This window comes from Bos mutus, chromosome 1, assembly GCF_027580195.1.
Source record: "Bos mutus isolate GX-2022 chromosome 1, NWIPB_WYAK_1.1, whole genome shotgun sequence".
Taxonomy (NCBI): domain Eukaryota; kingdom Metazoa; phylum Chordata; class Mammalia; order Artiodactyla; family Bovidae; genus Bos; species Bos mutus.
Window position 1 is genome coordinate 127,201,190 of NC_091617.1, and position 15,549 is coordinate 127,216,738.

The following is a 15,549-nucleotide window of genomic DNA, read 5'->3' on the forward strand; positions in this document are numbered from 1 at the left end:
TGCTGTCTTCACACAGAACAGAAGAGCTCCTTTTAGGGTGTGAATAGCCTGTATTTGGGGGATTGTCATAGATGGGGAGATGTGAGCAGGGGTAGGAAAAGAAAGGGTGGCAAGGGTAGGTAGACGGCATATGGCTGGAGGAGGGTAGCCAGAGCTGCTTTAAAAGAAAGTGTCTATTCATACAGATGGCTAACAAATACATGAAAAGATGCTCAACATCACTTATTATCAGAGAAATGCAAATCAAAACCACAATGAGGTACCATCTCATGGCGGTCAGAATGGCTGCTATACAAAAGTCTACAAACAATAAATGCTGGACAAGGTGTGGAGAAAAGGGAACCCTCTTACACTGTTGGTGGGAATGCAAACTAGTACAGCCATTATGGAGAACAGTGTGGAGATTCCTTAAAAAACTGGAAATAGAACTGCCATATGACCCAGCAATCCCACTGCTGGGCATACACACCGAGGAAATGAGAATTGAAAGAGACATGTGTACCCCAATGTTCATCGCAGCACTGTTTATAATAGCCAGGACATGGAAGTAACATAGATGTCCGTCAGCAGGTGAATAGATAAGAAAGCTGTGGTACATATACACAATGGAGTATTACTCAGCCATTACAAAGAATACATTTGAATCAGTTCTAATGAGGTGGATGAAATTGGAGCCTATTATACAGAGTGAAGTCAGTCAGAAAGAAAAATATCAATACAGTATACTAACACATATATATGGAATTTAGAAAGATGGTAATGATAACCCTATATGTGAGAGAGTAAAAGAGTCACGGATGTATAGAACAGTCTTTTGGACTCTGTGGGAGAAGGTGAGGGTGGGATGATTTGAGAGAAAAGCATTGAAACATGTATATTACTATATGTGAAACAGATCGCCAGTCCAGGTTCAATGCATGAGACAGGTACTCAGGGCTGGTGCACTGGGATGACCCAGAGGGATGGGATGAGGAGGGAGGTGGGAGGGGGGTTCAGGATGGGGAACACATGTACACCCGTGGCTGATTCATGTCACTGTATGGCAAAAACCACTACAATATTATAAAGTAATTAGCCTTCAATTAAAATAAATAAATTTTTAAAAAAAGTGTCTATTGGTGATGTTTGCTGTGTTGCATGCCCCCTCCATGACCTCAAAACTTCCAAGAAAACTGACTTTTCCTTCCTTCTCTCTGGAAACAAAAGGTAAGACTTAACTCGTGGGTGGGCCCGATATAAATTAGAAGGGAGAGGCAGCTGTACCCGTGATTCACGAAAAAGTCCTCTGGATGTCCACTGGGTTTGAATGGGAAGACAGCCCATCTTCAGGTTTCAAGAACACGGTGGCCCTGACTGGCACCTGGGTGTAAGGGAAGGTCAGTGGGAATGGAAGAGCAGGAAGCAATGGGCTGGGGAGAGAGAGGGGGAGAGTGCTGGGCTCAGCCCCACCTGCCCTCTTCAATGCCCCAGCTCCCTTGGGGTCTCATCTTCATCTTAAGATGACGCACATAGAGCTCCAGCGCTTTGTAGGTGCTCAGTAAATACCTTAGCACAGCCTTTGGATTGGTCCCCAGCAACAGTGCTGCCCAGTTCCACTCTGGGGGAACAGGGGGGGAACAGGGTGCCCTGACAGAGCCCAGACAGGGGCCAGTTTGCCATGTCACCATCCCTCACGTCATCCCACGTCCCTCTATCCCCCAGGCATGGATTTAGGACAGAGCCCCAGAGACTACTGACCCAGTCAAAGCTCTTCTTAGCATCTCACCTCATCAGATAGTCTCGAGAATAAAAGCTCTCTGAGGTCACCTTTACTGTGAAATTCAAAAGTCATATTTATTCACCAATTCACAGAAAGTGTCATAATGACCACCAACATGAATCAGTTTGTAGGCATTTACAAGCCAAGGCTGAAAATAAATATCTGTGTTGAATAGGCATTTAACAAATTACTTGGAAACAGCAAGAATCCGAATTATTAGAAATTTAAAGTTTGTGATTCACACACGGGTAAGCTCACAGTCATGGGAAGGAGCCCAGCAGATTCCTATGATGGTTCTTATTTCTTCTTATATCTTTATATACATACAGCTTCTCGGCGCCCCTCACTGTGCGTCAGCCTTCAGTGGATCCGACAGCTCGATTAGGCAGGGGAGGGGAGCTGAGAGAGGGTGGGGGGAGGCGAAAGGGCATGTTCCTCTGTGACTGGGCAATCTTGTTCAATGCGCAAGATGACAGCATGATCTCCCGAAATTAGATTCAGTATAAATGCATCCTTCTAATGAGACAGTCCAGAGTTTGCCTTGTGTCACACTCATACACACACAATAGTATATTTAGTAAATAAACCCATTTTCTAAATTGAAGGAATTCACTCTGAGACAGCTGGAAGATCTCAGAAGTCTGACATGTGTCAGGTACACACTGGCCCAGCCATGGAGCTGCAGATGGCCATGGCGAGAGGCACTCTGGCCACACTGGCAGAAACTGTCCAGACAGTAACGGTGATCAAAGGTGATTCTACAGAATGATGTTGCTGGCCCTTCCTCTGCCTATGGTGTCAACACCACAGAGGTTCTGAGGAGAGAAAGCTCATAGGACCTTTCCCCCACCCACTGTGGTTGGGTAGATTGGAATAAACAGTAATCCAAGGCTTCTAAATGCTGGTGGCAGCTCCAGATAAGGGAGAAGAAATCTCTAGACCTTTCAGATCAGCTGAGCCCAGAACCTTTTCATTTAGCTCCAGAACTGAAGTTGGCAAAATTCAACAGCATTTCATTGAGTATTTAGGAAATGGCAGAGACCACAGGAAGAGAGCCCCTAGCCCCATTCCCTGTAGAAATATCTTGCTGGGAGTTATGCAGATGTGGCTTTAGTGGTACTGACTCACTTACTGTAACCTTCTGTCACTGATCACTACCAGAGAGCCTGACCCAAGACCTGCAGCTGGCTGACAGGATGCCAAATTTGAATCTGCGAATCCACAAAAGCTTCTCTTCAGGAAGCTGTGATGACTTACAAGGGGGATGTGGCTGACCTGCTTCTCTGCAACTCATTTAACTTGGGGTGTGTTGATTCTAGGGCTTCCCAGGTGATTTAGTGGTAAAGAATCTGCCTGCCAAGCAGGAAATGCAGGTTCCATCCCTGGGTTGGGAAGATCCCCTGGAGAAGGAAATGGCAACTCACTCCAGTGTTCCTGTCTGGGAAATCCCATGGACAGAAGAGCCCAGCAGGCTACAGTCGCAAAGAGTCACAAAGTCGCAAAGAGTCATACATGACTTAGTGACTAAACGGCAGCAGCAGCATGGTGATGCTACCGTCTACTGAGTGGCAACAAGCTGGACCTTCAATTTCTAAGCGCTTACCAAACTCTTAACTATGTGCCAGTGTTTTGAGAGCAAGAATAACAGTAAGAAAAAGCATAACATCCAAACCAGTGCTTCTAAGGAATTTAAAATGTGAACCGTTGACATCTTCATTCTACATCACACTTATTTCTTCATTTTATGCTGCTAAGTCACTTCAGTTGTGTCTGACTCTGTGTGACCCCATAGACAGCAGCCCACCAGGCTCCATCATCTTTGGGATTCTCCAGGCAAGAACACTGGAGTGGGTTGCCGTTTCCTTCTCCAATGCGTGAAAGTAAAAAGTGAAAGTGAACTCGCTCAGTCGTGTCCGACTCTTAGCGACCCCATGGACCGCAGCCTACCAGGCTCCTCCATCCATGGATTTTCCAGGCAAGAGTACTGGAGTGGGGTGCCATTGCCTTCTCTGTCATTTTATATATATATGTGTGTGTGTGTGTGTATGACACATATTCAGCTGTCCTTAGCTACTTGTCTGAAAATTTATATTTAATATATTAATTTTTCAAACATATGTCCCAACAGATCATTCTCTTAACCTTACTGACATTATAACGTCCCTACCAATATAAGATATCCACTCTACTACCTACAGATGTTTCTGAAAACAACTGATTTCTGCATGCAGTTTATTTTCTAAACTCATCAACTGTTTTTCTTCAATCTCCTATCAAGCCTGTCCAGTAGAGACTACCAAAAACCCCTTTTGGAAGCCACTGAAGTCAGGCTGGAAGCAGTCAAGTGGATTGATCCATAATAACTAGTTCATCTAGAACTGAAATCAGCTTCAAACGACTCAGAGTTTGGAAGCAATTGATTTGCTTGCCTCAGCAGTCACATGCCCAGACTCACCCATACTTGGCTGAACCTTGGATACTACAGCTCTCAATCTAGAGCTATCCTCTGGCTTCCCCAGGGAGCCATGTCCCTCTTGCTGTCACTCTTAACTCAGCCTCACCCGTTTCCTCTCCCAACTCTGAGTCACCTTTCCCCTCAATCTCTTCTCTTGTTTTTTTGAGTAGTCAGTCCTGGGTAGCAAGTCTGGCTTCCTGATCTCTTAAATGCTTCTGTTTTATTTCCAGCATTTGAAATTAGTGAAAATGGGCACAACCTCTCCCAAATCCCACATGTCAGAGCCTCCTCTGCAGCCATGTAAGGGAGTAGGGGGTGTGGGTGGGGCTCCCGATCCTTGTGTTCCTTATCCACCAGGACAGATGCACTTTTGTCTCTGAGGTGGATGTGCACCGTTACATTCACATCTGTGACCCCGCCCCCTCCCTCAGGCACAGGCGGAGCCCCACATCAAAGAGCTATTAACCCTTTCCCAGGGTTGATGCCTCCTCCTCTTCACTCCCTTTTCTGCATGGGGGCTGGAGCCTGTAGCTGAAACTCATGGTTGGTTCTCTGCTTCTGCAAATACACACAACCTGTGGGCTCATTTCTCTGAAAGTTCTTCCCATTGGGGAAAAAGAACCCTCCAATGTGTGTGTGTGTGCATATGCATGCATGTGTGTGTCCCATTTCTGTTCTGAAATGCTCAGGAAAAAAAGGTCTTGGCAGCCGAGATGCATTTTTGTTTCAAGATAAAAGCAAACAGACATTAGAGCTGACATGTTTCTCTTGCCTGTGATTAATACACACCGTCTGCCTTTCAGCTCTTCTCGTGTCTGTTGCCCTCTTTTCATTAGTCTATTGGGAACTGAGCTTCATCTTGATGAATCTCCTCTGCAGTGAATCTGATAAAACGGCCTGAAGAGCAGCACAGGCATTAACAGAGTATGACTTTCTCTCCTTGGTCGGGATGCTGCCCATGACCTTTGGGGCAAAGCCAGTTGGCTCATTAAGGCCCACCTACCCCGGCTCCTTGCCTAGGGGCTCCTGTTACTGGTTATAGCTGGGAGAGAGTCCCTCTCCAAAAACCCCCACTCTCTTCTTTTTCCACTGGGGAAGCAGGAATGCTCCCCTTCCTCTACTACACTTCTGTCCTCCTCCACCTGAATTTATAAAGGACCTGAACTTGTATATGGAGAGAAAAGATGGAGCCATTTCCCTCCATTGTAGCATCTTAATTTTTCAAAAGAGGTTAAGTGATCTCTGCTACTCCATTTACTTTAGCATTTATAGAGCACACACTGTGGCCGAGGTGCTTGCTAGATACCCAGGGTGTTGCAATAGATAAATTTCTCTTCTTGCTTTGAGGAGGGGGCCTGGGTCAGCAGAGGAGGCCAGAGTCAGGCAGCCACATTGGCTTTACACAAGCATGTTTTCTAGTGTCCTAGTCACCCCACCTTGTGCCTGGAAAATGAGGGCTGTGGTTCCTTCTCACTCAGTGGCAAGTTTTCATGGGGTGGGCCCCTGATTCTGGAGATGTGGCACCTCAGCGGTCCAGAGGTGCCAGCTCCCCCCTGCCCCTCAAGATGGGAGGAACTGCTAGTACTGGGACACGATTTTCTCCAGTGTTTCTGGCTAATGTAAATGGCGTTATGTCCTGCCCAGGGCCACACTGTGTGTGTCCCACCTGTATCCAGGACTTCAGTGAACACCCCCCTTATTCACTCACTCTACCTGACGTCATGGCTGGATCTGAGTCCTCACCCTCAGTTCACGGTGTGTCCCTGTCCTGCCTGACAACAAGGACAAAACCCACCTGCTCCCGGAACTACTGAAGGCCTCGCCATCCTCTTTTTGCCACCCCCACAGGAGCTTTTGTCCCACGGGAGCCTTTGTAATAAGTGACTAACCTCAGGGAAACATATAACCTCGCCTTAAGGTCATGGGCGAGAAATGTTTCATGAGAAAACTCACAAGGAGAGGCCAGCTGTGAACAGAGGCTCTCCTGGATCTAAGTGACATGAAAGAATGCTTTACCTTCCCCTCTTGGGCCTGGCTGGTTCTCCCCCCGCCCCCCAGCACACAACTGGCCAGCCCCATTCATCCTTGTTAGTATACTCTTATCTATGAGAGATGAGTTATTCCCGATAGGATCTCTGTGGTCTTAGGACACTGGACATTTAATTAGAAGATCTTTTCCAAGCTGGATTGGAGAAATGGAGGTGTCCTGGGGAGGGGGGATGGGTGGCATTTGGGAGGTATCAGCAAGGAGATGGCTGAGAGGACCAGGAATGAGTCCGATCAGGAGGGGATGGGAGTTTGTAGGAATTAAACAGTAGATGCTGGATCTCTGAGGTCATGCATCTGGGCTCCTTCCCAGCCCATTTCTCCTCTGTGCTTCCACCCCAAGGCCCAGCACCCCATCCTCTGATTCCCAAAAATCCATACATGAAGACAGATCAGTACCCCAGAAAGTGAAGTCGCTCAGTTGTGTCCGACTCTGCAAGCCCATGGACTGTAGCCCCCCAGGCTCCTCAGTCCATAGAATTTTCCAGGCAAGAGTACTGGAGTGGGTTGCCATTTCCTTCTCCAGGAGATCTTCCCAACCCAGGGATCGAACCTGGGTCTCCCGCACTGCAGGCAGATGCTTTACCGTCTGAGCCACCAGGGAAGCCCAGAGCTAGGTGTAAATGACTAATAGGGCACCAACTAGTTCCTTCCAAAGGTTTGTGGACCCTCACAGTTTAAGCCTAAATCAAGAAGCTTAATCAATAAAAGGTGGACCTCAGGGATCCAGTTGATGGGGGAAAAGGGTATTGGTGGAGCCTGGCACCTTTGCAGGTCTTAGAAATTCGAGGGCCAAGACATTGTCCGTAGGGAAGGCTGTAGGTTTGTTTTGGGGTTTTGTTTTCTACTTTGAGTAGCATCCAGAGTGAGTTACTTCCCTTCCAAGAAAAGCCATTCATTCACCATCCGATTTAGTGGCTGCATGTGACACCACATGGCCCCATCTCATTACAAATGGAGCCACGCTACAATCACCTGGCTGTGTCCTTAACTGACCCGGCTCCACTCCCGCCAGGCCCTGGGCCACACCAGCGTACTACAGTTTAATTGTTTCCCCTTAAAATACAGATGTGGAGGAGGCCACTCAGCTTATAGGACCCTTTAAGGTGGCCTCCCTAGGGCTGGGTGGCCTCACTGCAGCTTCTCCTGGGCTGTCTTTCTCCAGGATGAGTGGGGCCAGACCAGCAGGGAATGGTTCATGCCCTAGGGGAGGAGCGGAATGGGGACTAGGACCAGGGTTTCCTGAAACCACTGACTCAGAGAGTGGATTAGAGCCTGGGAGGGCCCAGGAGAGATGGCAGTCTGCTTCAGCATTCTCATCAGTACACATTTTTTTTTTTTTGAATCTTGTTAATAGTCATCGGCTCCCAATGCCAGCTTTAATCTTTCTTCTCATCCTCTGGATCAGTGGCTCTGAAACCTTAGTGTGCATCAGAATCAGAGAGCTCCTTAAAACACAGGTGCCAGATACCACCCCGGTTTCTGGTTCAGCAGGTCTTGGGTGGGGTCCAGGAATTTGTATTTACCATTTGATCCCAGGTGATGCTACTGCCTTGGCCTAAGGACACCTTGAGAGCCTGGGTTCCATAGGATGGGGTGTGAACCCGCAGTAGGCCCTCCCAACTCAGCCATTTTTCCTTCTTCAGCTCTAACCTGGGACCTCCGAGCCCCAGGCTATTCCACGGCTGTAGATCTAGGCTCATGCTGGCTCCTGGACCTGGGTTACCCTTCCTAACTTCCAATGTCTGGCTGCCTGCTGTTTCTACATAAGAACTTCCTTTGGCTGGTTTCACTGAAACTCAGCCCTCGGCCATGCTATTTCTGCCCTGTAGGCAAGGTGACTGGCTTCCAGGTGACTGGCTTCCAGGTGACTGGCTTCCAGGTGAGCTGAATCAATGGGCTGGAATTAAGAAACATGTAGGATAGGACTGCCTACATCCCTCGAAAGTTCTCCACTTGGCCTCAGCAATGTGTGGCGGGGTTCCCACCTACCACCTGACACAGTTGGAGAACTGCCAAAGCAAGTTATCCCCCTCTCCCAATCCCAACTTCTGTCCCCACCATCCTGACTGCTCGTGGACAGCCTCCAACAGGGCAGAGGAAACATCCCAGCAGCTCGAAAGATCCTCACGGGTAGGGCCACCACTCATCCATCCTCCCTTCCCCATTCCTGGCACAGGGCCTGGCATGCCACAGGGGCTGAGCAAGGGTTTGCTGAATTACATCGAAAAGAGCTGCAAACACAGAATCCCATCTGTTCGCTCATGGCATACAGGGTGGTGTCTGATTGCTTTCTGGGGCGCTCATGAAGGTAACATCTTCTGTATCTTTTCCTCTCCCTGGAAGAGTCAAGTTTGGCTTCTAACCTACTTCTTACCAAGCCAACTCTTCTTTCTGGTTGGCGCTCCAAGGAAAACCAGAGCAAGATCTATAAAGCAGGTACAGAATAAATTTATAAAGTAAAGCAAATAAGGGCAGGAAATTGAAGGTGCTGGAGTAGACTTCAAAACTTTCATTACTCATTGCCTTTGCCTACTGCTGGACAACAGAGAGTGGTAACGTGAAAATTAAATTGTGCCCAGGGCTTTGGCTTCTCAGCCTGGATAAACGTCTGATGCCAATGGAGAATGCTATAGTATCCACAGCCTGCCAGAGTGCATCACAGTAAGTTTTGGGGTCCCACAAAGGCCTCAGGATGGTCTTCCCTGAAAAGCATCTACATTGCACTGGTACATTTTTTTCAAAGGATTAGACCAGCTCTCTCAGTTTTTTGGTTTTGTTTTGTTTTGTTTTAAGTAAAACCGATTTGGTTAATTCAAATAAGGGGATGGTTAAGAAGAAAGTTCTCCTGTTCTCCTTTTCTTCCTTTGGCTAGTGTTGACTCATACAGCCGAGAAGACTGCTAATTTTGAAGTGTGCCCAGCTGGGCTTTCTACTGATTATGCTGTATTGATTTAAACAGTCACAAGTCTTTAAGATCATTTTTATAGCAATGGCATGAGCAGGGCTGAATGGAAATCAGTCTGAGATAATGAACATTCCTGCTTAGAAACCATTACGGGCTGAGTTGTTGGGGGAAGGCCCCGCACCTGGGAGCCAGCACTTAGCTCAGTGGTCAGTGGGTTCCTGGATCCCAGGCTTTTGGCTCTTGACAAACGCTTGCCTGAGCTTGAGTCAATTCAACAAGTAACAAGTTATATTCTGGTTTTGGTTTTTGTTTTCCCTCTGGAACATGGATTTTAAAAACAGTTTAGTTAAGGACTATGCATTGTTTGCTGTTCATTTTGGAGGCAAAGATCCCTGAGCAGTTTATGGGAGGGCCTAAGATACCTGCTTTTTCTTGGCAAATGAAAGGCTGGAAGGCTGCTTCCCACACACACACAGTTGAGGTGTGCAAATTGTGGCCCCTGGGCCGAATCTGGCCAGCTGCTAGTTTTTGTAAGAACCATGCAAGGAGATCTAACCAGTCCATCCTAAAGGAAATCAGTCCTGAGTGTTCATTGGAAGGACTGATATTGAAGCTGAAACTCCAATATTTTGGCCACCTGATACGAAGAGCTGACTCATTTGAAAAGACCCTGATGTTGGGAAAGATTGAAGGCAGGAGGAGAAGGGGACGACAGAGGATGAGATGGTTAGATGGCATCACTGACTCAATGAACATGAGTTTGAGTAAACTCTGGGAGTTGGTGATGGACAGGGAGGCCTGGCATGCTGCGGTTCATGGGATCGCAAAGAGTCAGACATGACTGAGCGACTGAACTGACCTGATGGACTCAGAAAGTTATTTCTGTTTTTAAGTGCTGGAAAATAGAAGTCAAACAAGTAATAAATTTTTGTGACATCTGACAATAATATGAATTCAAATTGCCTGATTTTTTTAGTGTTCATAAATAGTTTTTTTTTTTTTTAATATAGCCATATTCATCCATTTAAGTGTATTGTCTGTGGCTGGTTCATGCTACCATGGCAGGGTAGAATACTTGTGACAGAGACCTTATGGCCTGAAAAATCCAAAATATCTACCAACTGGCTCCTTCCAGGTGAAGCTTGCCAATCCTGCCATATGTATAAGAACAGGATACATTACTTCCCTTCCAGGAGTCCATCTCCCTGCAGGGTCCACGTCTGCCAAGCCACAGCCCATACTACAAGCAGAGCTGTGTGGGCTAAGCCCTGCTTGATAGAATAGTTGTATATATTTAAGACAGAGGTGGTGAAAGCAGAACCCACTGAAATCACATTTTTGGTAACTAGATGAACTGAGGCCTCAGTCAGATTTATAGCACTTGATGAAACTTATTAGAGTGTACTTAGTATTATTTAACGCAGGTGGCCAACTAGTTGATTGCTTTACTCCACTAGGGCAACTCATTCTGTACTAGCCTTTTCCATTAACCTCTTCCTTCTCTTCTTGTCACCTGAGTTTTCAGCCTATGTGTTTTCAACCTTCAGAGAGCAGGATCTGATCATCTGCTTGGCAAGATGAGCAAAAGTCTGTCCTGTGGACAAACTGGTCAGCTGTTCCTCCCTGTCCAGATGGACATCTGCTGCTGCTGCTGCCTGGGTGAGAGGCCACAGGGTATCCAGCCATCTGGGAGTTTGGATTCCCAGATGCCAGCAGATGGAGACTGGAAAACGCTGGGCTGATGAATGGCATTTTCCACCTGTGGTTAGAATCCTTGGGGGATGGCAAGTTACTCACCGCTCACCTGGATACTCCCTGAAGCTTCTGTTACTTTTATATAATTGCCCCTTCTTGTTCTCACCTGTGGTGCTGAGTTCGGCACTGGGAACACTATACATGCTCACAGATCCAGCAGCATCATCTCAAGGGCCTCGTCCTCAGCGCTGGCAATGCAGGCTGATCTCCCACAGTGGGAGTAGACAGAAAGGGCTCTGACTTGACCCCGCTGTTTCTCTACATATGAGTCCTGTCACAAGTGAATCGGCTGAGCTGCCCTGGCCAAGTGCCACTTTCACCTGCTCCCATCCCTCCCAAAGCCCCCAAACGTATAATGGTTTCATGTGCCCCAAACAGCTCACTCAGCCATAAATAAGTGAGGTAGCCATTGGAGGCAGTGGAGGGCATGGGGACCACCTTCCCCACCCCAGCCAAACCGAAAGACCTAGCAGAAGCAAGCACCTCCTGAACACCAGAATTAAATATTTTAAACAAAAATCCAATTCCAAAGGAATTGACTTTAAACATATCCATAGAGTATTCATTTTACTGTTATAATTTTGCAAGAATTCTGTTAGCTCCTGAAGGCCCAATTAAAGGATCTCTTTATTTAACTAAGGGGATTGTAAGGAGTAAAAACCCGAGATTTTCTTCTAGTAGATGCATAGACCCAGCCTGATAGAAAAAGGCTATTGGGGAAATTCACAGAAGCGTCTATTTCCATTCAATGAATAGAAAACCCCAAACTTCTGCCGGTGCTTCTAAGAAGGGAAAAATGAGAGCATGGGTTGAGTTTGCGAATGAGTCCCTCTTCTTTCTGCGACTTCTCCCTCTCCCTCTGCATTTGTCTCTTACGTGATTTCTATGCCTATTTCTCCTCTGCAGCTATCAAGTCCTCTAAGGGGAGGTGGGGTTTATTGTCTGCTTTCTTCCTTTCCCACAGCTGCTGGTAGAGCGCTTAGCACACAGCAGATTCCCAGCAATGCCTCTTAGTTCATGAACACAAATAAGTAGAATCAGAGTGGCAGGCCCTAGGCAAGGAGTGGATGGTGGGGAGTCCCATCTAGTTGATGCATCAGAAAAACTCTGAGCAAGATGCTGAATCTCTGAAGCTCAGTTTACTCAACATGAAAATGGGTCTAATAATAGATGTCCCCTCTACCTCATGGGATACTTGGAGGCTTGAAGGAGAGAAGAGATGCAAAAATCACTCTAGGTGATGGAAAAAGCCGCCTAAGGTGGTTCCCTCAAATCAGAAGGTTTCCTCGAATCAGAAAGACCTGTCACTAAAGGACACTGATGGTGGTCCCCCTTCATAAGTTCTCTCTGAGTTGGTAACACAGCAAGTAGAGTGAATAGATTCTGAACTTTCTTTTGATCCTGAATGCCCTGTGCCTGTGGACCAGCTCTATTGCTGTGCCAAGCCAATATGAGATGGTTGGGGGATGGGTGTGGGGAGAGTTCGGCGATAGATCATACATACTAAGGACAAAAAAGCCCAAGACATTTGAAACAAAGACATTCGCAGAGCCTTGTGGAAGTCCTGTAACAGCTCTAGTTCTTGCCTGCTATCTTCTTGGCCACAAAAGATCACAGACCAGTTACTATAGCAACAACTCTCCTCCAAATGTGTCCACGTTAAGATGGAGATGGAAAAGATTTTCTTATTTAAAAAAAGCAGAAAGAAAGAAACTAGGTTTTTGGATATATCTGCCATCCACCTAAAGCACTGCTCCCTTTTTGAGAAGAAAAAAGAAGCTGTTATTACGGCAAACATGCTTCTAATTCCTAGCAGTTTAATCTCCAAACTCTTGTTTTAGACTCAAAGCAGTCCATGCTTGTTCCAATACATCCAAGAGGAATGTATCTTCTCAAGAGGCAGAACTGTGAACTAGGGGATGAGGGACCCTAAGACTAGACGGTGAGAGCCTTGTCCACTTCCGGGCCACCTTCTGGCCTGGGAGGGCCCAGCCACCCTCGTCACCCAGCTCTGTGTCCACCATGCAGCCCAGTCGTACCATCTCCTCAGCCCTTCTTTCTGCTCCCCAGCTGTAGGCTTGTCTCAGTTGCTGCCGGGGGCAGTAGCTGTGTGGAATGCTTTCTGGCCTCCATGGTGTCCTGTGGTGGGAGCTGCCAGTAAGGCAGCCCTGCAGGTCTCAGTGGCTGCCAGCAAGGCAGGTTCTCAGAGCGCTTTGGCGGGAACCAGGCCCTGCTGTGGCCAAGGACCTAGTCTTGGTTTTGGACTTTTCATATAAGCTTCTATGGCCTCAAGAAGAACAAAGGAAAAGGCTCTCCAAAATGAGAGAGTGGATGTGTGTGGGGCTGAGGGGAGCCCAAGCCAACCTGTCCTGCAAACTTAATTCCACCTGGGTAAGGATGTTCCTTTGATGTGCAGAGGACTTAGACCTCCCGTGTGTAGTCTGACCACCCTGCCTGTAGGAAGCAGCCTAGAGAGTCAGGTGAGGAGAACCTGCCAGACTGTTTGGAGAGAACATGGAGTCCGTGCTCGCACAGTGGGTTGGAACCTAAGAGCCCTGGGGACGCGGAGCCCCAGTTGGGGAGCAACATAAAGGCTGATCTCCCCTACAGGGAGGAGCAAACAGAAAGAACCCACAGATTTGGTTAACAGAATGCTGGGTGAGCCCAGGGCCAGAGAAGTGGGGGCCACAGGAAAAAGTTCACCCTGAAATCCCCACTGAGGATGACGCTGGGCTTCTGGAAACTGCCCCAGGACTGGGACACGAGCTGTGCCCAAGGCGTAAAACATGGGTTCCAGAATGTTGGGGAAGGCCTGCCGGGACCATCATGGAAATCAGAGGCGACATGTGATAGGCTGGGGTGTACATCGGGGCAGGGCTTACAAAACGGACAGGTGGGTGGGCGTGGCCCCGGGGAACTAGTAGGGGAGGGTGGAGTCGTCCCACTCCAGCTGGGCTTGCCTGGCTCCACTCTGCCCGTGTCTGCCCCTGCCCGCCCCTTCCTCCTCCTCCTCTTCGCTGCCCTCGGACTCGCTGCTGCTGGAGCTGTCTTCCTCCGCTTCCTCCTCCTCCTCTTCCTCGGTCTCCTCTTCCCCACGCCCTGGGGCTCCGTGTTTCTGGATGTCAGGAGAGAGAAGGGAAATGCTCATCATGGATCAGACAGAAGCCGTGTTGGCGCTTAAGTCTCTCTCTCCATTAAGGAGATAATTAGGGCCCCTTGGAACTTCCCTTAATGCTAAACCCTTGGGCCAGGAGATGGACTTTGGAAGGGAAGTCCTCTGGAGAAAGACCAGTCGGAGGACTAAGGAAAAGACAAGAAATGGTGAATTCCAAGACCCAGACTTAAGGTAAATTGTTGTGTTTTAGGTACTGTGCATTTAAGTTCATCCCATCCATCATCCAGTGAACCTTTTGGGCTAAGGTTTAGTCCTTGTTGTCTTGTTTTGTTTTAAATTTTTGGTGGACTTCTCTGGTGGCTCAGATGGCAAAGAATCTGCCTACAGTGTGGGAGACCTGGATTTGATCCCTGGGTCAGGAAGATCCCCTGGAGAAGGGAACCTACTCTAGTATTCTTGTCTGGAGAATTCCACAGACAGATGAGCCTGGTAGGCTACAGTCCATGGGGTCGCAATGAGTCAGACATGACTGAGTGACTAACACTAACACACTTACATTTTGGGCAGAACCCCACAGCATGTGGGACCCTGGTTCCTTGACCAGGGATCAAATCTGCACCCCTGTGCATTGGAAGGTGGGGTCTTAACCACTGGACCACCAGGGAAGTCCTGGGTTAAGGTTTGTTTTCTGGCATTTCTGGAACCTATTTACATGGAACTTTCCAAGTCTTTAGTGACTTGCTTCTCAGTGAGAGAATGACATTTAAGTTTGTATCCCTTTTCCAGGTGGGAAAATAATATCTCTGGGAGCAGAAGGTCTTCTAAGCCAAGATACAGGTGTGCTGCCCCTCAAAAATACTCCTTCCAGAAGGCAAAGTTCACGGTCCTCATTTTCCTTGCCTGCCCTTCGTCACCTGACTTGTGTCCTAAACTCCACTCCACTCTTTTCCAGTCTTATCCCCTCCCCTGAGCTTTTTGGTGATTCCAGTAAAATTTGATATCTGGATTTATCCTTTGAGTTGATAAACTAGCCATAAAAGACACGCACCCATGCCTGTCTTCATCCCTTTTCTGCAGTGTTTTCTCTTCTACCTTTACCTCCCCCTAAATCCTACCCATTCTTCAAGGTCTCTCTTAGGCTCCAAGAAGTCTTCCCTGGACACTCCAGCCCCAAAGGCTTGCCCTACTCCTGCTTCACTGACTGCCAGGTTAGCCCTTGGCAAGCACACTTTGGTCAGGTAATCAGACTGCTTCAGGCATAATGATCTTGCATTGCATCCCACACCCGAGGCTCAGTTCTATGAGGGTGGAAATGCTGGGGGCCCACACTGATGCACTTAGCATTACACCTCAGCACCTGATGGAAGCTTCATCAGCACGCTGGCTCTGAAACTGAAGCGTGAAGCCAGGTGGGAGGGAAACTGGGGACAGGCTAGGACACTTCATTTCTCAGTGGCACCTCGATGGCCAGTGGCCACCTTGCTTTCCTGCTCCAGCCTTTCCCTCCACCC

The 15,549-nt window shown here is 47.9% G+C and overlaps 1 protein-coding gene across 2 annotated transcripts in view; it reads right to left on the minus strand.

The window, feature by feature from the left end:
* Positions 1–1,862: 1,862 nt before the first annotated feature.
* Positions 1,863–15,549, minus strand: part of CLSTN2 (calsyntenin 2) — a 742,362-nt gene continuing 728,675 nt past the window's right edge. For both annotated transcript variants that reach the window (XM_070375497.1, XM_070375500.1), the window contains exon 17: positions 1,863–14,038. In XM_070375497.1, the coding sequence (XP_070231598.1) occupies positions 13,841–14,038 (198 nt within the window). In that variant the 3' untranslated portion in view covers positions 1,863–13,840. The remainder of the gene's footprint in view (positions 14,039–15,549) is intronic.